The 27771-nt window shown below is 38.4% G+C and overlaps 1 protein-coding gene across 2 annotated transcripts in view; it reads left to right on the top strand.

Moving 5' to 3' along the window:
• LOC113047035 (leucine-rich repeat-containing protein 4B-like) overlaps positions 1-25783 on the top strand; it is a 32063-nt gene extending 6280 nt beyond the window's left edge. The window contains exons 2-4 of one of the 2 annotated variants that reach the window (XM_026208277.1): positions 1927-2083; positions 18979-19489; positions 21793-25783. In XM_026208277.1, coding sequence (XP_026064062.1) covers positions 19244-19489; positions 21793-23751 — 2205 coding nt within the window. In that variant the 5' untranslated portion in view covers positions 1927-2083; positions 18979-19243 and the 3' untranslated portion in view covers positions 23752-25783. The remainder of the gene's footprint in view (positions 1-1926; positions 2084-18978; positions 19490-21792) is intronic. The other variant, XM_026208275.1, reaches the window with a different exon arrangement.
• Positions 25784-27771: the final 1988 nt, after the last annotated feature.

Raw genomic sequence — 27771 nt, 5'->3', positions numbered from 1 at the left:
TTAAGATTCAATTTAAGATTCTATTAGTACTTGACTGGAACGCCCTTACTTATTCAGTCAGTGCCTGAGATAACTAATGAGTTTGAGTTGAGATGGTTTTTTTAGTCTTTTTGGTTGACTCATTAAAAATAACTGAAGAGTCATTCATTCACAAATGTTTGTTGTTATGCGCAACCAGAAAGTTTAAGGCATTTCTTTGTATTATTATTTGTGGTTCTCTCATCACATTTAATTCAAACTCATTCCTTGTTTTATTGTTCAGTTTCATGTTTTGTTTTTGTTATATATAGTATTTTAACTATTTTCGTTTTAGTTTCACAATCCAATCAATTCCAAATGGATAAAATCATGGCCTATTCTTAATTGCTGCTTGTTTAGTGCCCTGTTTCACTGGGAATGAGTCACATTGACTTTTAGTAGGAAACACTTTTCTGACTGCATCAGCAGAATAATGCATAATAAAAACTGGTTCTACATTCCCAACAATATTTGCTGTGCCATAGAAATATGAGCTATACATAGATCCATTAGAAAAAGAGACAAATTAAAAAAATTGACACCTTTGCTCATTTACATTTATTCTGTTTTAAGAGTCAGTGAGGTGTTTATGAAAGTGGTGAAAATTTGAGTTCTCCTGTCTTCAGGTGAGAGTGCTGTGAAAAGAAAAAGACGAACGAAGGGCAAAAGCAGCCCTGTTACTGTGATAAATCAGTGCCTTGGCTCCATGTTTAGAGTGATTATGCAGAGTGCCATCATGCGAATGTGCTGGCCTTTATTCCTTCACCCACACATATACTTTTCTTTCTCGCTCTCTCTGGTTCCTCAGTGATCCTGTGCAGGCCTCTACAAATAAGGATGCCCTAATGGCCCGGGGCAAGTGTAAGAGAGTTTTGAGCCAGTTGACTGGACTGTCAGTTTCCCCATTGGGCCAGTGCCGCGCTGTCACTGCACATTACGTTTGTTGAGCTTCTACATCTGTTTTTATGCCTTGGAAACTTAAACATTTGGATTTCTGACATGTTTTACACATTGTTGGTGTGAATTCTGCTAATTGAAATATGTTATTTACATACTGGTTAAAACAAAAAGTCGCTTTGGATAAAAGCGTTTGCTAAATGCATAAATGTTATTTATCAAGTGAGGATCTTGAAAGCATCCTTCAAAAAAGACAGAAAATTATATGTTTTTATTAATTTATTTATTTTAAGTTTTTTTCTTCCATGAGAAATTTATTTGCTGTCATAATTTAGTTTTTTTTTGTTGTTGTTACAAAAAACTTAAAATATGTTTAATGTAAAATGTAAACATATTCTTATGCATATTAAAATATGTGACTAAAATAACTATTTGTTGGGATAAAATTAATTATTATTATTATTATTATTATTATTATTATTTAAACATTCAGGCCTGGCTTCATAATTGAATGGGATACAGTGTTATTTAGTATTACTAATACATAATTGTAGTGGTTTTTCATGTTTTGAATTAACTTTTATTTTTGTATTTTAATTTTTTGTCTGTTTTATTGGTTTTGCATATTTCAGTTTTGCTTTTTTTTTTGTTTTAGTTGCAGCATTTTGAAAATACATTTATCTGCTTTCATACTGGAATTTTTGTCCAAAAAAAAAAAGATAAACCATTTTAATGAAAAACATTTACAGTATATTCTAATACATATTAAAATATGTTGATAAAAATAGCAAAGCTATTTATTTAATTGTGGGGGTGCCAGTATAAATGTTGGCAGGGCAAGTAAAAATCTGACTCGAACAACCTGCGCCAAAAAAATTAAAAAAAAAGCTTATTATTGAGCCCTGTTGTGGGAGTCTACAGAGAATTGACTCAGGCATGTGGATTTATTTATTTCATTAAGCTGCCCGTTCGTTAATTATTTGGTCGACCTTGTCATCATTCCCTGTGTAGATAAGGCCCTATGTAGCAGCAGTGGCAGCGCTGAGAGAGAGACAGGGAGTCCCAGGTGGGGTTCTGAATCCCCAGAGTGATGGAGCCGTCCCAGCAGCATAGCCTCGGAGTTGGACCACGGTCGTCAGGAGCTCATATGATGGTGACATGCAAGATGGTGAGTGAGCCTGTTACTATAGCAACCCCAGGCTCTCAGAGCGTGCTTCCATTTCACCCAGTGTGGGAGAGAATGATGGAGGGAGAACAGTGAAGAGAAGGCTGCCAGGAGCTATAGGGAGTTTCAGAAGGGTCTGGAGAGCAGAGAAGGAAAGAGTGATGCTCTGGTGTTACTAAGATATCTTCCTGGGGCAGGCGTTTGGAGATGCAGTGTGGGCAACTAAAGTTAATATAAGAGGAAATAAAATTCAGTTGAAGAAAATTGTACAGTTTGCCATGAAAAATTATTTTACCATTACCAAATTGGTGAAGCACTACTGTTGCATTCCAAATTGTTCACTCAAATGCTCAGCTGACGCTTTGTTTTAAAAACTGGACTGGATTTGTTGGTCTACAGGTAACAGGACTCAGCAGTAAGTAGGCCCCTATGAAATCCATTTTTAATTTTTCCCAATTTCTCTTTAATTTTTTTTCCAAATTCCAAATATTTCCATTTTAATTTATCTGGATTCCATTTTTTAGACTCTTGTTTTAATGGTTAAATAAAAAATATTAATCAAAACAGGTCTAATTAATTGAAAACATGAAACTTTTAGTGCAAATTAAAATGGCTATTTATTAAATGTTTAACAAATAATCTTTTAAGGCTCTATGAAACTGCATTGCATTGTTAAAAATTTTTTTTTTTTTAAATGTACTTTAAAAACTACTGCCCTGACTGGACCAACAGGAAATAATGGTTGAGACCTGGATAAGGTTTTAACTTTGACTATGGAGAGTCTTATGTGTAAATCCAGTTTTCCTGTATTTGCATACTCATCTTCGTTGAAGGAATCTTATATTTAACTACGCTTAGTAGGTTTTAAAACAACCACATGGGCCGAATCGAGATGCTTGGACTGAGCTGTTATAATGCAGCGCTGACTGTCAACATTTGCATAGCCAATAATCTATTGGGAAAATGTACAAGTGAAAGCTAAAACTGTAATTTAATAGATTTTCTATCGGGTGGTAAATAAGCCTGTCCGTAGTCACGCCCCTGAAGTGAAGGCCAAGGAGGGCTGGAGAGAGAGTTGAATGAGAAAGGAGGGAAACGGCAAAGAGGATGGACAGAGATGAATATGTCCACCTGCAAAACAATGCAGCAAGCCGACAGGTTCGCATGAGGGAGGAGACCTCCAAAGAAACATTGCAGCATTGGCTGTCAGATAAACGCAGCTTTTCTTCTGCTTTCCTCTGTTCATGTCCATCCCTCCCTGCTGCTTCACTCGCTCACTTTGATTCTGATGGCACTGCACTGAGAGAGAAATGTTGTCTGTCTCCACGGTGACAGGTATCCATGGAGACATCCATCTGTCAGTATGTGTCAGCGTTTCCATGGCGATGTGGATCTGGGGGTGTTTGTCAGCGAGTTTTGCGTCGCACTCTTATCATGTTTGTCATAGATGCTGTTTATCTGTGTATGTATTAGTCATGGTGTCACTCCTTTAAGACTTTAAGACTGTGACCAAAGTGTGTGTGTGTGTGTGGGCATGTTTTTGTGACATATCAGGACACAACTCTGTATAATGACATGGGTATAACGCAGGTATTGCAAGGAGAAGGTGACTTATGAGGATATAACCCATGTCAAAACACTTATAAATCATACAGAATTAGTTTTTTTTGAGAAAGTAACAATGCACAAAGTTTCCTGTGAGGTTAGGGTTAGGTGTAGGGTTGGTGAAGGCCGATAGAATATACAGTTTCTACAGTATAAAAACCATTACGCATATGGGATGAACCCACTTTTCACAAAAACAAACGTATGTGTGTGTGTGTGTTTTCATAAAGCAATAAGCCCCAAGAAGCAGTGGTTTAAAATTAATTCATAACAGCTAAGGGGCGTTGTTATACATGACGCAAAGCGTTTCCATCCAATGTGATGAAGAGAAAAAAAAAACTGTTAACTTCCTGATCAACTGGGGCCAAATTCAGAATGACAAAAACAACATTTGAGATGGTGTTGGTGTGCAATGAGAACCATCCACTGGTTAGTCCAGTCATGCCATCCCATCACACAAAGTCTCATGACTCTTTTGATGTGCATTGAGGAGCGTATTTGGACAGTCACCGTTTATGCATATGTTTTCTTATTGGATAAAAAATGTATCCACCTGAATTGAGTGTGTAAGTTTTATTTTTTACCCATACAGTTTTGGCAATTTATGTGCATCTTAGCTTCTCCATCCAACATTTTTTAATGCGATATCCCAAAATGTACATAGAAATTAGTGGATAGAAACATAGCTTATGATGCAAAGAGCTGGAAAGACACATGGGTCAGTAAATGATAGCAGAATTTTCTTTTTTGGGTGAACTCTAATGAATGATGGCTCATATAAATAAACTCACCAACATGTTTATACAGGAAACAGAATCAAGCACACACACACTTACACAAGTGGCAACAGAAGCATTGATTTCACAAGTGGATGCATCCACACCCCACTGACCGAGACATACAGAGTCTGCATGGTTTTAGTCCACAGAGCCAGATGAAATCACAGGAGCGAGAGGAATGAGAAAGAGAGAGAGGTGGTCAAAAGTGCTGAAGTAAGTTTTCACACGGAAACACGGATCGTTGAGATGAGCTGGCAAGGCTGCGGCTGCACTGTCACTGCAACAGTGTGATAGTTTACATGCTTCTGTAAATGGCTGAGAGACGCTCTGATTAATGGCTGCTGCTCTGCGCTCCTCCCAGCCAAACAGGAATCAAGTGTATCAACACTTTTAGCACTGCAAAGTGCCAATTAATTGTTTGCCAGAAGCACATGTATATATGTCTCACAACCTAGGGGTGTTTCGCTCCACAAAAGCTCTTTTATTGCAGAGATAGTCAAGCGGGGAAAAACTTTATGCTTTTACTGCATTACCCCAGCAACAGCATAGAGTAAACTAGAAAAGGAAAGTTCGGCAAGACTAACAAAGTCTCGCCTGAAAGTTTTAAAAGCCTTGAGGACTGAACGTTGTTTAGGCCTCAAGTTTGTTAATGATATATAGATTTTTTTTTACATTTTCTTTATTTTCTTTCCCTTAAAATAAATTAAATGCATTCATGTCAGCTGCAAAAACAAACAAACAGACAAAAAAAAAAAAGATTAATTGCCAATATATATGCCAACGGCCTTGTATATTTTTTATTATTTGCATAATATCTACATTAAATATAATTTTGGTGCATCAGCGTTTTCTGGGGCAGAACTAGCCTCAAAGGAAGACTTTTTTTTGAAAATAGGCTCATTTTCCAACTCCCCTAGAGTTAAACAGTTGAGTTTTACCATTTTTGAATCCAATTTAGCCAATAGTCCCCTATAGCTGCAACTGCACAAACTAGTTGGGGACTATTTTCAGGCGCTGCATAATATCGCTGTGCCTGCTACATCCATGGTACAGCAGCAAAGTCTTTCATTATTACGCCGGAATGAAAGTATAGTTCCTAGCCATATCGGCCTAGAAAATTGCAACTTTACATTTTCTGTCAGCCTTAGTACACAATGTAACTACAGAAGAGTCAAGCTTTAAATAGGAAAAATGTAGAAACTCTTTGGTCATTTTTGAGCGAGATGGTAATGGTCTAATCAGATTAAATGATCTATGCTAAGCTAAGGTAAAAGTGCCACCTCCAGACCCGGAGATTGGCTGAATGGATTAGAAAACCGTAAAACACAACTGTTTAACTCTAGGGGAGTCAGAAACTGAGCCTAAAAAAGTGGATCATTCCTTTAAAGTAAAATTGTGAGGTTCATTATTTAGAAAATACAGCGTACTGAATCACAGTAGCCTAAGTAACTGTAGCTTGAAATATTTTGGAAATACTGTCAGAAATTTCCAATGGAAGTCTGTGGGATAGTTTATCATCAACTGATAAAACTGTTTGTCATTTAGAAAAGGAAAAAGACAACCTAAGACAGAACAGGGTGAAGGACTATGCCAAGTTTAGTGGCTATGGCTCTTTTACATGAGGAGTGAGCAATAATAATTGGCTTACAGTTCACGCTGTCACATATACTACACATTCTAGCAGTAAGAACTAGTTTTTAAAGGGGTGATTTACAGTTTTTTTTTTCTAGGCTTGATTGTGTTTATGGAGTGTGGTCTAACATGTGTTCATGCTTCATATTTTTCACATAATTTACCTTTATTCCACATCGATCTGTCCCTTCTCTGACAAACGCCTCAATTTATTTCCTGTTATTATGAAGCCCCTCCCTCAGAAAGACACGATGGGCTGTGATTGGTCAGATAACTCAGTGTGTTGTGTTTCGCTAAACTGCCTCGAGCGCGTCTGAACATCCCGCCCCTCTCAAGCTCAGAATGTGCTCCGGCTCTATTGTAAACAATGACGTTCTTTATATTGCTTATCAATTTGAGCCTGATTGAGACACAGTTAATATTAATGAAAAGGATTGTGCAAGCACGGCTCTTAATAGTATGTTCATTTGTTGTAGTCTCATACTTTTAGATACACTATTGTTTGTAAATGCTACTGCTTCTGTTAGCTTTTAATATATGGTTTTATTCTGATTAAAGCTATAATATAGCACAGCAAGCATACGCGTGTCCATGTATAATGCTTCTCATTGCTTTGTGAAAATAAGTGTATAAAAGGAAAAGTGTGTTGGAGCTGATCTGATGATCCGAATGAGAGAGAGAGAGTGAGAGAGAGAGCAAGATGTAGCGCAGGGTGACGCGAGGGACAGGATTGAGAACCGCTGCTTTGGAACGTTGGTTCTGAAACTTGTGAATCCATTATAATCAGAATCGTAATTCATATATTCATAGATTTGAACACACACCCCTAGTTTTCTCTTCCTCTTCTCTAAAGCAGCACAACATGGCCTCGTCCCCTTTGTTGTGTGTTCCTGGTGGTGGGGTTTATCTGGCTTTGTGATGTAACGGACCTGGGCTGAAGCTCGTTATAGTCCCTTACCTGTCATTTTTGTAGCCATTAAACTGACAGAATTTTAAAAGATGATATCTCCATTTGCATTAAACTTTCAGCGCTGCAACTTTGCAGATATTGTTTATGCTCAAACAGCAACATTACAAACTAACTAACGTTAAAAAGGTGATATCGCAATCAACCACCCCTTTTAATGAACCCCAAAAAAGATAGATTGTGAAATATCATTAATAGTAATATTATTATTTCAACAGCCATTAACTCAGTCTCCGATGTCATATGATTCTTTAGGAATAATTATATTATTCTGATTTGATGCTCAGGAAACATTTCTTATTATTATCAGTGTTAAACAGTTATGCTTTTAATATATATTTTTGTAGAATCCAGGATAGATTTTTTTGGATGTTTTTTTATGAATAGAATAGAAATCTGTTTGATCAACTGAATGTGTTCTTGCTGAATAAATACGTTCTTTCACATAACTTTAGATGGCGCAGACTGAACTCTTAACCAGTGTGATATAATCGCATCATTCCTCATGGTACAGCTGATTGGTTTCTGTCACATTAGCAGCCAATGAGCTTCCTGCTTAACATTCACTGTACTTGGCTAGTGTTTGCTGTAGCATTTGCAGCGGGCTTCAGAAACCCTCCACCTTCCCCATGCTCCACCTGTATAAATCTGTTACGGGGTGATTCATGTATGCCGTATGGAGGTTATTTCATATACAGTATGTTATATGTGCATTGCCTGTGTATTGCTATCACAGCAGCATGTTTATTTATTTTGATAAGTGTCCTCATACACACAGGCCAGACACCAGCCCTCCAGTTGCACCCTAATGAGGAGAAATGAAAATGCAGTCAGACAGGAGGTATCAGTAGTCTCAGAGAGGAATTGTTAGTGTGAGTAAATCAGGAAGGAGTCTTAGTATGTATGTAGGAGAGAGTGCTGTGTACATGCGCTTATGATCTTAGAGTGTCTGTGTGTACTTAACATCTGATTGGATGAGGATCACAGAATACTTACGACTTGTTTTCCCATGCACACTCGAGGTTTCAAAGTGCCCCGCAGGTGTGAGTTGTTTACACGTCTGCATATGTGTGTACTGTCGTACAGTCCCGCACGTCATCTTTCATCCCGACCCACAATATCACCGTGCAAAGCCCTGTGCTAAAACTTTATGACACATGCGAGAGGAGGATCTCTCCTCTACCATCAGCAGCCCCATCATTCCCAATCACATCCCATCAGATCTCATCCAGCCCCGCAGTCTCTCACAGACCATTCGAATATGGCCACACACAGATCATGTCCTTGGCAGACGGCAGCGTTAACTCTGGTGTGTAAAAATAAAGTGTGAAAGTAAAATGGAGGTCGGGATTAATTTGCTGCGATATGTGATGTGAACTGTAAGGAGGTGGGCAGGTGTCATCCCCTGCTCGCCCCTCTTGACTCGCTTAGCCATGGGGAGAATATTGACTGCCACTATCGATTTACCTGCACAAACATTCAGCCTCAAACCCCATGTGGAATATTTCAATAACCTGGGGGGCTTCTGTCCCCCAAGCCTGCACATAAATCAGCCACTACAGAGCAAACGCAAAGCAGGAGAGTTAGCATACTATTAGTCATGTCTCTGACCGCTGGAGCCGAGCTGTGTACATGTGTGTGGAGGAGTGTGTGTGGGACATGAGAAAGTGATGTCAAAACCTCATTCATTGGTTCAAGTCTTGCACTTGGCTTTAGGTGAATGCGGTTTCCACCAAGTGCAAAATGTTTCTAGATCAACTTCCTTTTTGATCCTGGAACAACATTCCAAGCAACCAATCAGAGTTGAGGGACACGTTTACAGGAAATGTCAGTTTTAGCCTTGCAACCACAGTTAGGTGCTTCTAAACCCTTGTTATTCAATCATCATTTTCTACTGATTTTAGGGATGAATTACAGGTTAGGGTTAGGGGTAGGGATAGGGTAAGGACTATATTTGGACAATGATGTTGAAAAAAAATGCTGATCCAGGAGCATGTCTGTCTTGGCAAAATCATGATGACCCTTGGGTTAAAAAGCTTTTTTTTTTTTGCAGGTTGCCATGATTTTGCCAAGTAAGACATGTTCCTGGATCAACATCTTTTGTTTATCTTGGATCAACATTATTGTCCAAAAATCTAGACTTAACCCAATCCCTACCCCTAAGCCGAACCCTACCCATAATTTATTCCTAAATCAGTGGGAAATTATGGTGAATAACAAACCCTGACTGTAAGCCTAAAACAGACATTTTTTGAAAACATATCCCTCGACTCTGATTGGTTGATTGGGATGTTGTTCCAGGATCAACAAGGATGATGATTCAGGAACATGTTGTTTTTGGTGAAATCACACTCACCATTGTTTGTAGACGGCTAAAACTCTCCTAAATGTTGAGTTGATTTTTTTTTTTTTTCTTTTTTTTAGAAAGTGTGCAATTATGATTGTGTGAAAATGATAATACTGACATTTATTTTGCATTAAAATTCTTCGAGCATGTTCCTCTGTATCATGGCAATGGATAATTTATTGCATTTATTTATGTTTTATACACTTTGATAAAATTTTAAATGGTGCGTTTAAGAGCGTTGTCAAGTTAGTTCGTAAGCTTGTTACATATATTTTTTGAATTATTTAAATCACTCTGAAGTCTGTCTGACCCCAAACAAAGATTGGGGTAGAAGCAACTTGAAAGTATTCAAGTACTATACACAAGTAAAGATTTCTTCATTTAAACAGACAGCTTGAGAAAATGAGAACCTTTTGGTTCGATATGTTATATCTGGTCTTTTTTAAGTGGGTGAGTGTGCACATTTATTTATGTAAAAGTCTTGGCTCAGTGCATCTCTGAGGCTGTTTTACTTGGATTCAGCATGGCAGTTTGAAATCCCAGGACCAGAACAATAATGGGAGACAAGATGGGGATGAAAATGAGGCTGAGCACACACTTCTTATAGCAAAGATCAGAGGACTTTGTAACCCAAGGCATGCAGAGAGACTGCAGCTCCTCTTTGGGGTTACCGAATTGATAAATAATGGAGAGAAAGTTAAAAAACGAATTGTAACACAGACCCTATTGTGGTTGAGTACTGACAGATGCATTTTTGCTGCCCATAGTGGAGCAACAGAATAAAAAAACATGTCAGCCACTCTCCCATGTGACTGCCTAAAAATAAAATATCGCTACGCGTCACGTTACATTAGCACAACAGAGCTTAATTCTTCCTAGAAATAGGTTACAAACACTGTATAAAATATTTATTTAGCAACACAGTTCTTGATATCAACTTGGCATTAAGGCATACCAAGTTGCAAAGTTAAATGTTTACTGCTTATATATTTATAAAAAAATTTTAGGCAAAAAAAATCACCTGCATCCTGAGCTTGCGAGCTGGATTGAGACATTCTAGAAAAACAGTCATGCGCTGCGTCAAGTATTGAGGGACATTTTTGGATATACAGTACAAAAATGCTGATATTGTGAAATATTGTATCAATTATTAACTACACTAAAGATTACATTATTTTAATAAGCCCGGTCTAGCTCACGAATACTGAATCTATAAACTTGTGGATGGATGTGTTTTAATGAAGACTTGTGCGTGTCCTTCCATCCAGTGTGCACACTGACTTAACCTTTAGGCAGTAAGCTTTTATAGCCTACATCTTTTTGTCTTTAATTCTTTCATATAATAAAATAAACAGTTAGAAATTATTAGAAACAAACATACGCACCTGTTACAGTTCAATCATTATTTACACAGAGATGAGTTCCTTTCCGTCATCTTGAGTGACAGGCAGTGTGAACTTTCTGTCTGTCAGTAAAGGACATCAGGCACATTTACTCCAGGAGCAGATCTGGGGGAAAATCACCCTGCTGGGCTTTTGTGCTCTGTCATTTTTGGTCAGAAAATTGACCTGTAGATTAGTATCGAGGATGTGCAAGTGCCACTAGAAACTCCACTCACACCACAGAGTCTAGGTCCTCAAGTCCCAGCTTTTTTCATTTCTATATTATTAGCACCACGAAGACGTTCATGCAGACTCAGTGTGCTTTTTATTCTCAATTTGATAATGAAAGATTTACATGCAGGCTTCGACTTTAAGATACCTTAGACATATATTTATACCATAGTTATTATAATTTGAAATGTCATAGAACATTTGAAATGTTCTAATTTTGTAGGTTGTCGAAGCACTTTGGCAGTGCTCTGATATCTCTAATCGGTGTCTTTATTAATAAAGTGTTAAATTAGTTTTATAAGTCACGTCAGGGTCATCATGTCTTCGTAATTACAATTACATACTAAATTCATCAGATTGCCTTTAACTAACTTCGCTTTTGGAATTACCACTCTATTGCGAAGACATAGTAAATGCCTGCCATTTCGAATAAATCCATCCGTATGCTGAGTAGAGATTTAAATATGTATGGTTTTTCTTTTCTGTAATGTTTTCATAATCAGAGTCGTTCCCCGGCTGCTCTAGTTTATGTTAGCTTGCTCACTGTCTGTGCTGATGATAAGGTACTTAGCCGACTGCTGAGCCTAGTTAACACACTGTACAGCTCTGTGTGAGGAACGTATGGCCCAGTTATTGGATTTAGTTACGTTTCATTAACATCATGGCAACGCTGAGGATCAGGGCCTTTTGTGTAACTTGCACCATTGATCTCAGCTTTTCAGACCAAGATAACTTGATGGTCAGATATTTTTAGATGTATTGCTCACTGAACGCCAGAGGCTATTCTATATATCATCATGCCTGTTTCCAGTGATTCACAAACACTTTATTGATGCTCGGTCTGTAAAAACTCCTAACTGCAGTAGTCTTATCTCAGCTGAGATCGTGCAGCCTCCCAGTGTGTTAGCCACTAAAATGAATTGTCAAAATTTTATTACAGGGGAAACAATAACAGCTCAACATACATATTGTAGTTGTGCCAGTGCATCTGTCAATGGCAATCTGCCCGACCAATAATTACCATTTTTCATCATAGGTCCACATGTTTTGTTGTATAACAGCAGATGAATGGGTTATCTCTGGGGTTTCGCTTACACGGCAGAATCCCTTATTTTAGCCCCCCTCCCTTGTCTGTGGGCGTACCACCTCAAACATCTCCCTCTAAAAGGAATAAACACGGTTGCTGGACTGAACTCTCAAGTAAAAATAGAATAGCCATTTTTTTTCTTTCTCCGCATCAGCTGGCAGACGTGCAGGGGGGAGTATGTTCAGATGTACACCGCTTCTCTCGCCGCAGTATGTGTATTGTTCATGAAGGGATCTTAAATGTAATGCTGAAGCATCACCTCTCTATTACAGCTGATATAATAAAATGTTTGTAGCTCAATCAAAGAGGCCCCCAGAATTCATGGTAGTTTCTTGTCCTAAAATTGGACTTTCCCTCTGGAGGAAGCAGTGTTCTGCGACTGCTATGTGAGGCTGTGTACAGTATCCGTGCTAAAAGTAAGACATGTTCATGGGTGAGTATTATCGTTGAGAGGTTAAAGGTAATGTGTGCCATTTTTTTTCCCTCTCACACCTTAAAGCATTGGTTCGCAACTTTTTGGACTCGAAGGCCTTTTATGTAATATAATATTAACAGTACTATATATATGCGTGTGTGTGTGTGTGTGTGTTACATATGTTATAACATATGTATATTGACCCTAGTGCAAAATCAATATATATAAATATAAATGTATGTTTCATACTAAGTATACTACAAATACGTTTACATATTTATGTACTTAATAAAAATACCCTGCAGTTGTACTTTTGGTAAACTAAAGTGGTGTAATTAAAGTCTGCTAAATTGGAACAATTAATTTTGTGCTTAATGCTCTTTAATTGTGCGGAAGTAGTGCTGAAGTCCAACTGAAGATACACTGAAGGATATTTGATTGTGTTAAACTGGAACTATTGCAAGAATACTTCAGGTACACTTTGAATAGCTTGCATTTAAAGATTGATTTTAATCAAAGATCATACAATCCTCATCAACACATTTTAGGTTTATTATTAAGAAATGTGCATTGTGAACTGTTGTAGTAGAAGTAGGACATCCAGGAATTTTTTCAACAACTTTTTATTGCATAATGTGTACTGCTTATTTGAAAAAATACAGGTTTTGTTCACAAGAACAGTTCACTTAAAATATTTGTTCCAAAACAAAGAGATATAAATAAATAAAACAAAATAAAAAATCTTGAGGAAGAAAAAGGGCAGGTATGTGTGCACGTGCCTGGTCACTTTTGATGAGGATTGTAATTAGTTGTTCCAGTTTAATCTACTCTATGTAAAAAAGTTTAGTATACTAAAAATATAATTGCCCTGTGTTTTTATTAAGTACATAAATATGTAAATGTGTTTGTAGTATACTTAGCATAAAATAAATGTATTTCAAATACATTTAAGTATATTTATTTTTCACTGGGCACTGATTATTTCATTACTGAAATGTTCACATTTCATCTTTAATGAAATGTGCGCAGTGCAGACTTTCATCCACCAGTAGCCTAAATTATAAATATGTGCGTATTTATGTGAGAAAAGCACTCTGGGATAGAGGTACTATATGAAAAGGATATCACTGTCGAGAGAAAGTTTAGTGAAAGCGAACCATGGTAACTGAGTGAGACTGAGATCCTCCAGGCTAAAGGGTTAATATGTTTCAGTGCAGCAGGTTAACCTTTCATCAGGCTTAGACGCCAACGGCGTATTTACACACCAGCTGGACACAGACAGGAGTGTGAGAGAGGGTTCTGGAAAGGGAGAGAGAATAAAGGCAATCAGCGGGGTTTAACACGGGTATGGACCGAGAGACACAAAGCATGTGATAAAGGGCTCAAGGTGGGTTGAGAATTCGAGTAAGTGAGAGCCAGTGACCATAACAGGATCACGGCGTCTCACGTGTGCACCTCAAACACATTTTGTGCAAAGGGAACCAACCATTCAAACCACATTTCCCAACAGGCTCACAGCTGACTCAATTTCCTGTCATCACTCACATTTTTGGACTCCATTTCCCGTCAGCATCACAGCAGATGCCATCTCCCATTACAGCCATTTAATTGGCAGTTAGCATGCTGAGCTAATTGTAGCTCTTGTCAATCATGCATGAAGATGACACGACACAGATAGATAAAATAAGGTGACCATAATTTCCAAGATGATGTTTTAATAATTACTTCATGGTGAGCGCTCTTGCCCTTTTCTTTTGGCTCCCAAAATGCAACGTTACGAACGAGTGTGATGAGATTCTGCAAACATCAGGGACTGAGCACATGATCCATTTTAAAGATCAGATGTAACCTGGTTAAGTCACGCTGTTAAATGCATAAGCTTGCACGGTGTGTTTCCCATTTGCCCTCATTGAGCTGGTACGTTTGCTAGAAGTGTATATAATACAAAACCTTATTATCATGAAATCAGTAAATGTAAACAACATTACAATGATACAATATAAAATAAATCTTTATCTCTAAATGTCTGTTTAAAGGAAAAAGTCCTACCGGGGTATATTCCAGAAAAAAAGAAAAAAAAAAAACCTTAAGCCATAATTTATTTAAAAGACATAACAATTTTTCCAAGTATACTTTAAATACTTAAGTATACTTCAGTAAACATAATAATTGACCTATACTGACTGATCTTAAATTGTAGTTCAACTTTATTTGGAGTATTTCTTTATTGCACAATGCACATTTCTTAATAATAATCCTAAAATGTGTTTTAATGTTACTATTGATGAGGATTATGATCTTTGAACAATATCTGTGTTTAAATGCAAGCTATTCAATATAATTATTAAATTATATTAACTATTAAATATGTCAGTAAAAATGTCAGTAGTAGATTTGAACTTATTATGAAATAAATGTATTATATATATATATATATATATATATATATATATATATATATATATATATATATATATATATATAAAAGTGTAAATCTCTTTGTTTTGGAACAAATATTTTAAGTGAACTGTTCTTGTGAACAAAACGTGTATTTTTTTCAAATAAGCAGTACACATTATGCAATAAACAGTTGTTGAAAAAATTCCTGGATGTCCTACTACTTCTACTACAACAGTTCACAATGCAAATTTCTTAACAATAAACCTAAAATGTGTTGATGAGGATTGTATGATCTTTGATTAAAATCAATCTTTAAATGCAAGCTATTCAAAGTGTACCTGAAGTATTCTTGCAATAGTTCCACTTTAACACAATCAAATATACTTCAGTGTATCTTGAGTTGGACTTCAGCACTACTTCCGCACAATTAAAGAGCATTAGGCAGAAAATCAGTTGTTCCAATTTAGCAGACTTTAATTACACCACTTTAGTTTACCAAAAGTACAACTGGTATTTTTATTAAGTACATAAATATATAAATGTGTTTGTAGTATACTTAGCATGAATAAATGTATTTCAAATACATTTCAGTATATTTTGGGGTATTTACAGCAGTGTAGATTCCTGCTACACACATATTTATAAAGCGGGTTTCATTAATGAATCAGATTCTGTTTGTATTTATTTATTTTAGGTTCGTTGAAGTCATACAACAGCTCTGTGAGAGAAAAAAGCCTAAATTGAAATCACTATTTACTGAATCTTCTCCAGTGAGCTGATAAACTGAGAACCACAGCGGCTGAAGTCAAGAATCACATCAGTCTGTGAATGAATTTCGTGAAACAGATTCAAAATAAAAAAAAATTCTTAAACCATTTTCTATATATAGTGTGCAAGTTAAATGGACCACTTTTATGACACTTTTGCAACTTGTTAATCAAAAACTAGTTTATTAGTTTGCACCAGCAATCTGTAAGGCAGGGCAACCTTTTTGATTTAAAGGCCACATACTGTATTATTTACACATATTTCCAGTATTTTTGCTGTAATTGTAATAACACTGCTCGTTTTTAAACTTTTTTTTATTAAATTAACATGGCTAATTAATGCAATATGTTTAATTAACCACAATTTATTTTGTGGTTGCAGTAGCTGTATGTCTGAAACTGTATGTGCATCAATAGTTATTGAGGGAAATAAAGAAATATGTTTTTTTTTTTTTTTTTTTACCGGCTGCCTGGTTAAGAACCACTGTCATAAGGTAACTGTGTGGAGCTTCAGTTTCATTGTCAGTTTTCATTTACATTTGATCATTAGTATTTCCCGCATTGTTGTTTTCTTCTATTTAAATTGTGGAAAAGACCGCACATAAGGTCCAGGATGCTGAAAACACATTTGGGGCTATAATAGTCCAGTAATCGTGAGTGTGGTTAGCCACCGGTTAGCAGCAGATGCAGTATGGATGTAGAGAGGCAGGTATGCTGCAGGTAGCTATGACTGTATTAGTGATGCTTGAGTTGCAGTGTTTGTAGAAGAAGGCCTGGGGCATGGCTTCCTGTTACATGACAGCTCTGCAAATGGCTTTTGCCCATAACAGCATGCTAATGCTTACAGTAAAACACTGGTTATGGTCACAGTCAAGCAGCAGCAGGGGACATCACATTTGTTCCCCTGACTGGAGTGTGATTGTGTGTGTGTGTTTGACCTGGGGGTTCATCACCTTATATTTGTGCTTATTATAGAGAGTAGGTGAACATTTTCAGGCAGAACTCATGATTCATTAATTCAGTTCACACTTATATTTTGTTTAAATGTAGGATAAATATTAAGCACACATACATACATTCCACAGAATCCAGGTGGCCATAGAAACAGGAAATGTGTGAAGCCAAAGAGTTTTTATAGAAAATATTTCTTAATAAACTGATAAACTAAGTGACAGTACTTCATTAAACAATATAATGTGCATCATAACTCAGTCTGGTTTTGTTTTTAAAAGTGCAGTTGGTCATGTGTAGTTTAAGCCTCTATAAAAAGTTTTTATTGTTTTTATATCATTAAGAATGACAAAGTTGACATTTCTTGAAAATCCCCTTCAGGGGAAAATATCTCTTTAGAGCGTTTGCAAAGAGTGAAAAATGGCTTAACAGGTGAAGACAGGTGCAGACATAATGTTCCTTTCACTTTCATCCATATGCATGCAAACTGTTAGAAGATGGAAAGACATTTGACTAGCAGACTGCTTGACTCAACAATACAATATGGAGTAAATAATAGGCCTAGATTTCAACAATTTGAATGCTTCTACTTTCATTATTCAAAAGAAAAGCCATAGAGTGACATCATCTGTGGCAGATATTTTTGCAGGGTCTTGAAGTAATCTAAAGTTTTTAATGTTTAATGTGACCTTTAAAAACTAACTAAAAATAACATGTAATAACACAAATGTATGTGCATACACACTTTGTCTGCCGTAATTTGATCTGATAACCTTTCCAGTGCTCATAAATAAATATACTTGTATGTGATTATTAGTAAACGTGACCCAGTGTGTTAGGGTTAGGGTTAGGGTTACAGACCTGCTTGTATGTGTGTGTTGGTATCATCATTGACTGTCCAAACTAATATTACACACACAAACATATTAGCGGCATACACACACAAACATCAGTTCAGTTATCTCTTTTCTCTATAACTACCTGTTTTATATTCATTCCCTTGTGTTGTCTTGCCTGCATCTCTCCCATCTTTCTTGTGCACTTGTTGTTTTTGATGCACCTATGTTGTCGTTCTCCTCCTTCTATCTCTCTGTCGGTTTCATATCCATCCCTTTCTATTAAGCCTTCCTCATGCATCTCTCTCTGGAAGAAATTATTAATATTTAATGTTTCTCCATCTCCTCTCTTTCCACACCCTCTATCTCATCCTCTTAACATTTCCCTCTCTCTATATCTGTTCCTTTCTGTCTGTCTCTCGTTTACATTTCTCTTGGATCTCTCTCTCTGTCTCAGTATTCATCTATTAGTGTTGATGAGTCTCTTCTATCCCTGCAGCTGTACAGTCATCTATCAGTTTAATAATCTCTCCATCCTTCTGCCTTCTGCCCTACTCTCTCTCTCTCTCTCTCTCTCTCTCTCTCTCTCTCTCTCCATCTCCTGTCTCTCTTCCTCTCTAATATGTCACTGTGCTGAGTGTAAAATCCTGTGTTAGATGAACAGGCATGTCAGAGTATGATAATTAGGGCCATCATCATTAGTAATAGCCTGTGTCTCATTGGATACCCTTATATAAGGTTACTGGAGTCTAAATAACCTGAGGTAGTTAAGCCTCATTGCATGGGGTTCAGGTTGAATAAACCATCCATCAGCCAAATCACGTTGCACCAGTTAATGCTACTCTAAGACCCCATGACCCTCAAGTCTATGAGAGAGTATGGACATAAAGATTAGTACCATAGTTCACACTTGCATTATTATTGTAGAAATGCACAAGGGAGCTACGCACACAAATCTGGTAAAGGTGAGTGTAGCCAAAGTCCCTTTAAGGCAAGTCATGTCACTCGGCAGCCATCTTTAAAACGGCTCTAAGGCATGCAATCGCAGCTCCTATCTCTTTGAATGGGGAAAAATTCAATTCTCCAAAACTGGTCACCAAGCTAATGAATACATTTCATATTTGAAATCCCCAATGAAATATGACAACAACTGTATCCTAAATGCTGTAATAAAATAAGGTTATTTCCCTATATCATACAGTGTGCATGCGCATGTCTCAGAACGTTTACTGTTTCTATAACAAACGGGACTTCTAACAGCAGCTGCAGTGACGTGCTGACCTTACAGATTAGTGATTGGCTCTCTTTCAGAAGGCGGGGCTTTGTCATTAGTGATTGCATCCCTAAAAATTGTATTATAATATTTTTGTCCCTTTCAGCTTGATGCATTAACATTCACTTGATTGCAAGTTATTATTGTGTGGCATTTTAGCTATTATGTGAACCTGAAATATTTGACATGACAAACATGGCTGTCTTCTTTGTTTCTTTTTTTGCAGTAAACCATGCATTCGTCACAAAGAGGCCTATCAAATAAGAGGACCTGTTAACGCAAAGACAACACAACTTATGTAATTCTATCTGAATGAAAAAATAAACAAAGACAAAACACGCCACCAACTAAGGAGAATATTTCCACTGAAAAATGCAGAAGTGACATCCATCACGGGAGGACTCTACAACAGTTAAAGAGACAGTACTGGAGACATTGGAATCAGCCTACCATCATCTTTGGAACACAGGAAGGGTCATGACCCAGTTGCCATGCGCATCACCACGGTGACCAGCCTTCCTAGTCCCTCCCCCCTCCTCCTCTTATTGGCTCAGCTGCTGTTGTGGCTCATCCTCCCAGGCCAAGAGGCAGTCGGAGCCGCCTCCACCTGTCCCACGCTGTGCAGTTGTTCTAATCAAGCTAGTCGAGTGATCTGCACAAAACGAAACTTAGAAGAGGTGCCCGACAGTATATCAAACAACACACGATACCTCAACTTACAAGAGAACTCAATACAGGTAAATACTGACTACAACTTTATTTCCCATCCGGCTTTGGGAGAGGATGTTTATGTTTGTTTGTTTCTTAGATTTATTGAGTGTCGTTTTCACTAATGTTGCTTGTAAACTAAGTTGTGTTAAACACAAATGGCTCAGCCTTGCTCAAATATTAAAGGGATAGTTTACCCAAAAATCAAAATTATGTCATTAATAACTTACCCTCATGTTGTTGCAAACCCGTAAGACCTGAACCGAACTGATTCTTTTGGTGATTGATTCTGAACTGATTCTGTGCTAGTGTTATGAGCGCGGGTAAACCGAAGGCTTGAATCAAGGGCAATCATCGCCAATGATGGCATTACGTCGAGCGCAAAAGAACCGGTGAACCATTTTCTTCAACCGGTTTATTGAATCGAACTGTCCGAGAGAATTACTGGTGATCCGAAAACCGTTGCAACCGGTTCTTGACTCGTGAACGAGTCAGTCTATTGTTCGTTATCTGGCTCGGCTCGGTGTTCATCTTCAATTCTCTCTTCACAGCAGTTAAGTCAGTGTACTGTTTGAGTACATGCATTACTCCGGGATATTGGTTTGTTTGAACTCAGAGGGAGTGTCAGCCACATTAAAAAAGTTAACAGCTTAAGTCATTTGTGGATTAATGCGTATTGGAGATGCGAACCATTTAAAATGATTCAGTTCGATTTGGTGAAAGATAAACGGATGTCTTATGGGTTAGAACAAAATGAGGGTAAGTTATTAATGACATAATTTTAATATTTGGCTGAACTAACCCTTTAAAGTTTTAGAGTGAAGTCAGGTGTTAATATGACCTACTTTGAGTGTGAAGGTTTAGATTTATTCCCAAGATGAAAAAGATAACAGCAAATACACTGTTTACCCCGACAGTGAAAGTGTTAACCAAAAACAAGCTTATTAAAATTGAAGAATAATAATAATGCTTTTCATCAAGCCTCCATTTAAGCATAAAAATTCTGATTTGGTTTGTTGTGTCCTCGAGCCCCACTTGAAATGATTAAAAATCTAAAAATGTTTTAATACCTGGAGGCATCCTAGATTCTTTGGCTTCTTTCTCTCCCATAGCATTTTACCACAAGAGTGCAGCTCTGACAGTTCCCACCCTCCTCTTCAACACCCCCAACCCAGTGTGTTTAACACCCTCCTCCCCTCCCCTGCTCTATATACTGAGGGGATTGTGGCAGTAGGCCAGGAGGAAGCTTCTCGCTGCCCAAGAAAAGCAGTTCTGGCTACATCCAATGCACAGAGACAAATTGTTTTAGAACCCATAGCATTTAGGACGTGTGAATATTCTCTAGTCTTTTCATTTATTCTTTCATCAGGTTTTAGCACATTCTAAAAATATGTCTGTTTTCACCATTACTGAGATTTACAGTTGCAAGCCAATTTATGTGTGGCCTTTTTGCATTGGGTTTTGAAGGGACAGTTCACCCAAACATGAGCATTCTGTCATCATTTACTCACGTTCATGTCGCTTAAAACTTATATGTTGTTCTTTGGAAAATTAGAGCTTTTTGAGGAATCTTTTTGCAGTTTTTTTGTCATCTGTTCATGATATCAATTTCTGTTAAGATACAAAAACAAACTAACAAACAGAAACACAATAAAAGTATTACATCTGTTGTTTTGAATCCATATGATAATGGTGTGCGAGAACAGACATTCACTTATATTTTTTTCTCTAAAATGGTCCAGTGCCCTTGTATCAGCTTTAACACAGACACTAAACAGCATTTGTTTGTGTGTCAGAACTGAACATGGTTCAAATGCCAGTTCAAATGTGTCGAATTACATTTGAGTGCTACAGCGGAGGGGGAGATTTGCTGTGAACAGCAACTTTTTTTCTGTTCCTTGCACAGAGCTGTCCTATGGATTAATTTTACAGTGATTTTCTGTAGTTTTTTGTTGTTTGTTTTTTAGATTAAAAAAAAGGTCACTATGACCTGAAAAAAAATATGCTTGACGATTCTTCTAAAATTCCCCTTTTGTGTTTCACTGATTAAAAATAACAGCATGCGGTTTTTGAACAACATGAGGTTGAGTAAACAATGACACAGTTTTTATTTTTGGATGAACTATTCCTTTAATGTGTTTTTCTTCAAACATTAAGAGTGACGGATAACAACTTGCAGAACAACTTTTCTGTAAAGCACAACAGAAAATGAATATAATTTCTTTGTCTATGTTCTAGACTTTTTATGTTCTAAAATGATCATCCTTCACAGGAACAAACAGATCACACATAACTTTAATCCTAAACTTGTACTTGTAATTTTCTCGCTTAGGTGATAAAATCAGACACATTCAAACATTTGCGGCACCTGGAGATTCTCCAGCTCTCCAAGAACCAGATTCGTCAGATAGAGGTGGGTGCTTTCAATGGCCTCCCAAACCTCAACACTCTGGAACTGTTCGACAACCGCCTCACTCTGGTGCCATCACAAGCTTTTGAGTACCTCAGCAAGCTGCGGGAACTGTGGTTACGAAATAACCCCATTGAGACTTTACCAGGCTATGCCTTTCACCGTGTCCCCTCGCTGCGGCGTCTTGACCTGGGCGAACTCAAGAAGCTGGATTATATATCTGACGCGGCCTTCGTCGGACTAATCAACCTGCGCTACCTGAACCTGGGTATGTGTGGCCTGAAGGACATCCCTAATTTGACTTCCTTGGTGCGATTGGAGGAGCTAGAGTTATCTGGGAACCGTCTGGAAATCATCAGACCTGGATCCTTCCAAGGCCTGGAATCTTTGCGCAAACTATGGCTCATGCACTCTCAGATGTCGGTCATTGAGCGCAATGCGTTCGATGATCTCAAGAACCTAGAGGAGCTTAACCTATCCCACAATTCCCTGCACTCTTTGCCCCATGACCTTTTCACACCTCTGCAGAAGCTGGAGCGAGTGCACCTCAATCACAACCCATGGGTGTGCAACTGCGATGTGCTTTGGCTAAGCTGGTGGCTGAAGGAAACTGTGCCGAGCAACACAACTTGCTGTGCGCGGTGCCACGCACCACCCTACCTTAAGGGGAAGTACATAGGAGAGTTAGACCAGAGCCATTTTACCTGCTATGCCCCCGTCATTGTGGAGCCACCCACTGACCTCAATGTGACTGAGGGCATGGCTGCTGAGCTAAAGTGTCGCACTGGTACCTCCATGACCTCCGTGAACTGGATCACTCCGAACGGCACCCTAATGACCCATGGCTCCTATAAGGTCAGGATTTCCGTTTTGCATGATGGCACACTGAATTTCACCAACGTAACTCTGCGTGACACCGGCCAGTACACCTGCATGGTGACCAACTCAGCTGGGAACACAACAGCAACCGCTGTCCTGAATGTGACTGCAGCAGACGTCAGTGTCAACTACACCTACTTCACCACTGTCACTGTAGAAACTGTGGAGTCTACGGGAGATGAAGAATCTGCATTGCGTGTCTTCAACGAGACCTTCATCCATATTCCTGGGCCTACACCTTCCGGGCACCTCTGGCATAAAGTTGTCCCCACTACTGCCTCTTCTCTCTCAATCCTTGGCTCATCGTCTTCTCCCCGAGCAACCAAACCCACTTTCATTGTCCCCATATCTGAGCCCAACTATCCCTCTGGACTGGATGATGTGATGAAGACCACCAAGATCATCATTGGTTGCTTCGTGGCCATTACCTTCATGGCTGCTGTCATGCTGGTGGTGTTTTACAAGCTGAGAAAGCAGCATCAGTTGCACAAACACCACGGGGCAGCACGAGCCATCGAGATCATTAATGTAGAAGATGAGATTGGAGCGGGAACGGGCATCCGTGGCAGCGGCATCTCAGGAGGATCCACGGTACCACAAGGAGGGTCAGGCGGAGGTGGACAGAGCTTGCATATGCACCTCCCCGAAATAATCAACCTCCAAGACCTTGCACGAGCAGAGCATCTCAACCATTACTACAAGCCCCATCCCTTCAACAATAACATGATGGGTCTGGGTCTTGGCGGAGGCTCAGGTGGAGGCCTAAACAATAACAACAACCCTTCGCCCTGCTCCCTTGCCCAAACTGCCCCCATCTCTTGCACACAGGTGCCAGTCTCTGCAAGTAGTACATCATGCTCCATGCCTTCTCCAGTGCTTCTGCCAACCCTTGGCAGCCACTGGTCACTAAAAGGCCTGATGGGTAAAGGGCAGAACCCACAGATTGAGCCATTGCTTTTCAAGAGCGGCTCCAAAGAGAATGTCCAAGAAACCCAGATCTGAAGTTGAGAAAGAGAGTAAGGGAGAGCGGGAGAAAGGTAAATGTACAGATAAAAGATGGAGAAAGAGTATCAGGGAGACAGAAACAGATGAAGGGTATTGGCTGTTCAACCCCTATGGGCATGTTCTCAAGAGTAATGAGAAAGGCAGACCCAGCATTGTATGAAATATTACCTACACAATAATACAAGATACAGCTGTGAAATCGCTACCAAGTAAATAGGCTGGCAAAGAGTTGAGGGAATTTCTAGAAGGAAGACAGGCAACCATACCACAGTTTGAAATCAGTCTTTGCATTTCTCTGATCCGCACATATGAAGGGGGTCATCAGACATCAGCAAACAAAACAACACTTGCCAATACCTTATAAATCGATATGTTTTTTGTAATGCAAGATTGATAATTATGTGCCAAACTTGCACCAAAGCAAAATCTTTGCACACTAAGCATGTGTACAGACATATTTCAGAAGACGAAAAGATCCGCGTGTACACTGTACACCATCAAATACAGAACTCCATCAATAAAGCAAAGATGCTACGAAAATCAAAACCATACTCACCGTTAGGTAGGAAGTGTATATAGAAATACATGAATAACCTTAAGTATTTATGGACAGTGGCTGAGAACGAAAAATCACATCTGAAAATGGTATTGAGAACTGTAAAGCTCAGATAACAAAATGGATCATTAAAATTTTGTAGAGGTTCGCAGTCCTAAGAAAGAAAAATGGATAAGTAGACCAGCACTGTGTAGAGGGCTTATGTTTCATGATGATGATGGACTCACATTCTCCCCTTTCTCGAAGGCTCTCACAGTTGAGGGGAAAAAAAGAAAACAAACACGGACTTAAAGTGCAAAAAGACAATGAAAGATTTACAAATTTTAAGAGAATATATAAACTATGAAAGTATCCATGATATATAAATATATTTTCATTCAAAGAAATAAATTATGAAGAATCTTTACATTTTTCTGACTGAAAGCCACGGCTTTTGAAGAATTAGCAGCTGCTGGTGTAGCGCTCTGTCACTGATAATTCCTTTCTCTGCATTAAAACGAAAATCTGTCTGAAACTGGTACACCCTCACAGGACTTAAGGGCATCCTGAGGAGACGAAGGCAAAGGGATGGATCTTCTGAAAATTGCGTTTGATTTCAGATACTTTGGCTTTGTTTTTTAAGTCTCAAAAGGCTTCCCTTTATTGTTCTATAACTAACAGGGTCATTGAGGAGAAGTGATTTTAATTAACATTATAAACACACTACTGTTTGATTCCGCAGGCGTTTGAGATCCAAACTGGGTCGATATCAGTTATCACCATTACCAACAGAATTATAAAACACAATAATGATGATAGTATGCAATGCAATGGAAAGAAAGTAAAACACTGTAAACGTTGATCTACATGCTGCTATACTGAGAAAAGATATTTTTAGTCAGTTGTTTAAGGAAAGTCTGTTGAGAAAGCTTGAGTAAAAAGAGGCTCCTGTTGACATTGCATTACTACTACTATCATCATTATTGGAAAACATCAAGTGTTAAAAGCATAGCGGTTTTAGTCGGTCTCTTTGTTTTAACCTAGAAGTAATGTTTGTTTTTAATTGTGTAAAAAGTGATTGTCGCTACAGCTGATAATCCCTTCAGTAAAGCTGGAATAGCAGTGGACGTACTGATAGTGACAACGATTTGCTTGAAGCATTACAAACTACTCCTCAAACAACAACTACTCCTCCAAACAAGGAATTGGATGGGCCTTAAAATGGCTCCCTCAATTGTCTGTCCCCTCTGTTTTATACAAGACAAAAACTTTACCAGGACCCTGCTTTTTTGGCAACGTGAATCAACAAGATTCAGGACAGAGCACAAACTCTGGTGATTACTGCAGGGGTAAAATGGATTATTGCGAACACTGTGTCCAGACATGTGGACGGAACTATTGTTTGAGCTGAAAGTGAACGGAGGACAGCTTTTGAAAGGTAAGAGAAAACCCACTCAGTGAACGAGATTGGAGTTTGGAAAACTTTTTTTCTTTTTTTTTATAATGAAAATGGACAAATAAATGACAACTATAGAAACTTATAGAGCTCTTTTAAAACAAAACTATTATGATAATAAGTGTCTTTCATGATTTGTTTTTATCTAGTTTATTTTTGTTTTGTTTTTTTCAAAAACAAGTGTTATCTTAATTGTTATATTGTTATTGTTATTATAATTAGCTAATATTACACTCGTTATAATTATCAAAAATGTTATTTTAGCAGAAGTCACTTCGAAATTGATATATATATATATATATATATATATATATATATATATATATATATATATATATATATATAGCACACAAACTGGCAACTGAAATTGTGAAACTTGGTGGCATTGATTTGTTAATTGTTTTTGTCTTATCTTTTTTCTCATGTATTTGAGGTATCACTGTATGTAACCCTTAGAGCTTAAGGCTTGGAGACAGTTTTCACGAGATGCAGACAGAATGTGATTTGGCTGGTGGTAGCGTTCTTCTCTGCAGAGAAAGAGATATGAGAGAGCGAGAGACAGAGGTAAGAGAGAGACAGGGTTTCTGATACACGCTCGTTCTCAGAATGTCACCCATTATCAGTGCAGAGAAGTGCGACTGTGCCGTGTCAACACCCTGTTGCCGCGGCAACACGCCTTCGCGCTAATGTGCCAAACACCGTCAGAGCCAGGGTGCCATCTTTGTGGGTCCCAGTGCCTATGTTTGTCAAACCTTGTTAGCCAACAACACGTACAAAGATCCACACGCGAGCGCACCGCCATGTCAGTTGTCATCCGACATATTGGTGCACCCATACTCTGGCACATCGTCCCAACAGGTTCTTATGGTGAGGTTTCCTTGGCAACTGTTGCTGCTGAGACAGTCCCCATCACAGCGTTCAAGTCGCAGATGAAAATGTGAGGACAGAGCCAGTATAGGACGCCATTTACAAGGATGTAACCATTCGTGTTCTTAAATCAAAAAGCTGCTCTCCTTAGTTACTGTGGCCGTGGTTGACAAGCCATGCCTCTTACACACCACACATCATGTTCTCACGCAGTGAAAAATACATTGCGGAGCAAAGAGGAAACTGACAACACGCCAACAGATAAGACAAAGCAGGTTCCTTTAGCCATGAATGTCTCAGCTTTCAGATGTTTTTCTTTTATAAAACAGAATTCACAAAGACATCAATACACAGCATTTTTTGAATATAAGCACGGAAGTTAATCTATTCTCCTGTCTTTGCTTGTCAAATAAAATGGTGGATTTGGTGTTATGATTGGTCAGATCACCTGTCAATCAAACTCCCTGAGAAGGGTCAATTAGCATATTCACAGCACACTGCATACCAATAAACCTCTTTATCCATTGACATTCATGAACCTTGAGTAGCAGTCATCGAGATGTTACGTATCTAACACACCATCGATCTTCCATAGGGGCATCATCCGCTACACTCAAACTTATCATATTCTCCCTCTCATGCCGGAGATTTGCATATGTTCGTTTTGCTTCTTGAGTCATCAACATGCACATCTGTTTGTGCGTGTGTGCATATGTGTGTACCAGACAGTAATCGTATTACATTTGTGCTCAAGGCATATGCTTTCTTTCCAAAGCAACTCACAAGAAAGTATTGCCAAGCAAGATAGTGGGACAGGGCAGAGACTGTTATAACATACCACATATCTCATGATCTTCACCTAGCCTGCAACCTCGGATATCTCTCGCTTCCTGAAGTCTTAAGAAGCATGCAAAAGCTGTGACAAAGGTAGGAAGACAGGAGCCCTCTCTCTCCCTTGTAGCAGTGCTGTATCTGAGTCACAGGGCCCAAAACACATACTCATACACATCTCAGCTCTCTCAAAAACGCGCTTTGCAGAGAAATACCCTGCCCACCAGCTGGTTAGGACTTATGCAAAGAGCACCAGAGAAGTTGGTGTAGTGGGTTATGGCTTAACCATGTATCTTTGTGTGAGTGAGTGTATGAAAACTATGGAAAT

This window comes from Carassius auratus, chromosome 28 (genome assembly GCF_003368295.1).
Source record: "Carassius auratus strain Wakin chromosome 28, ASM336829v1, whole genome shotgun sequence".
NCBI lineage: Eukaryota > Metazoa > Chordata > Actinopteri > Cypriniformes > Cyprinidae > Carassius > Carassius auratus.
Note: the sequence above shows the minus strand (reverse complement) of the source record. Positions and strands in the feature narration are given on the sequence as shown.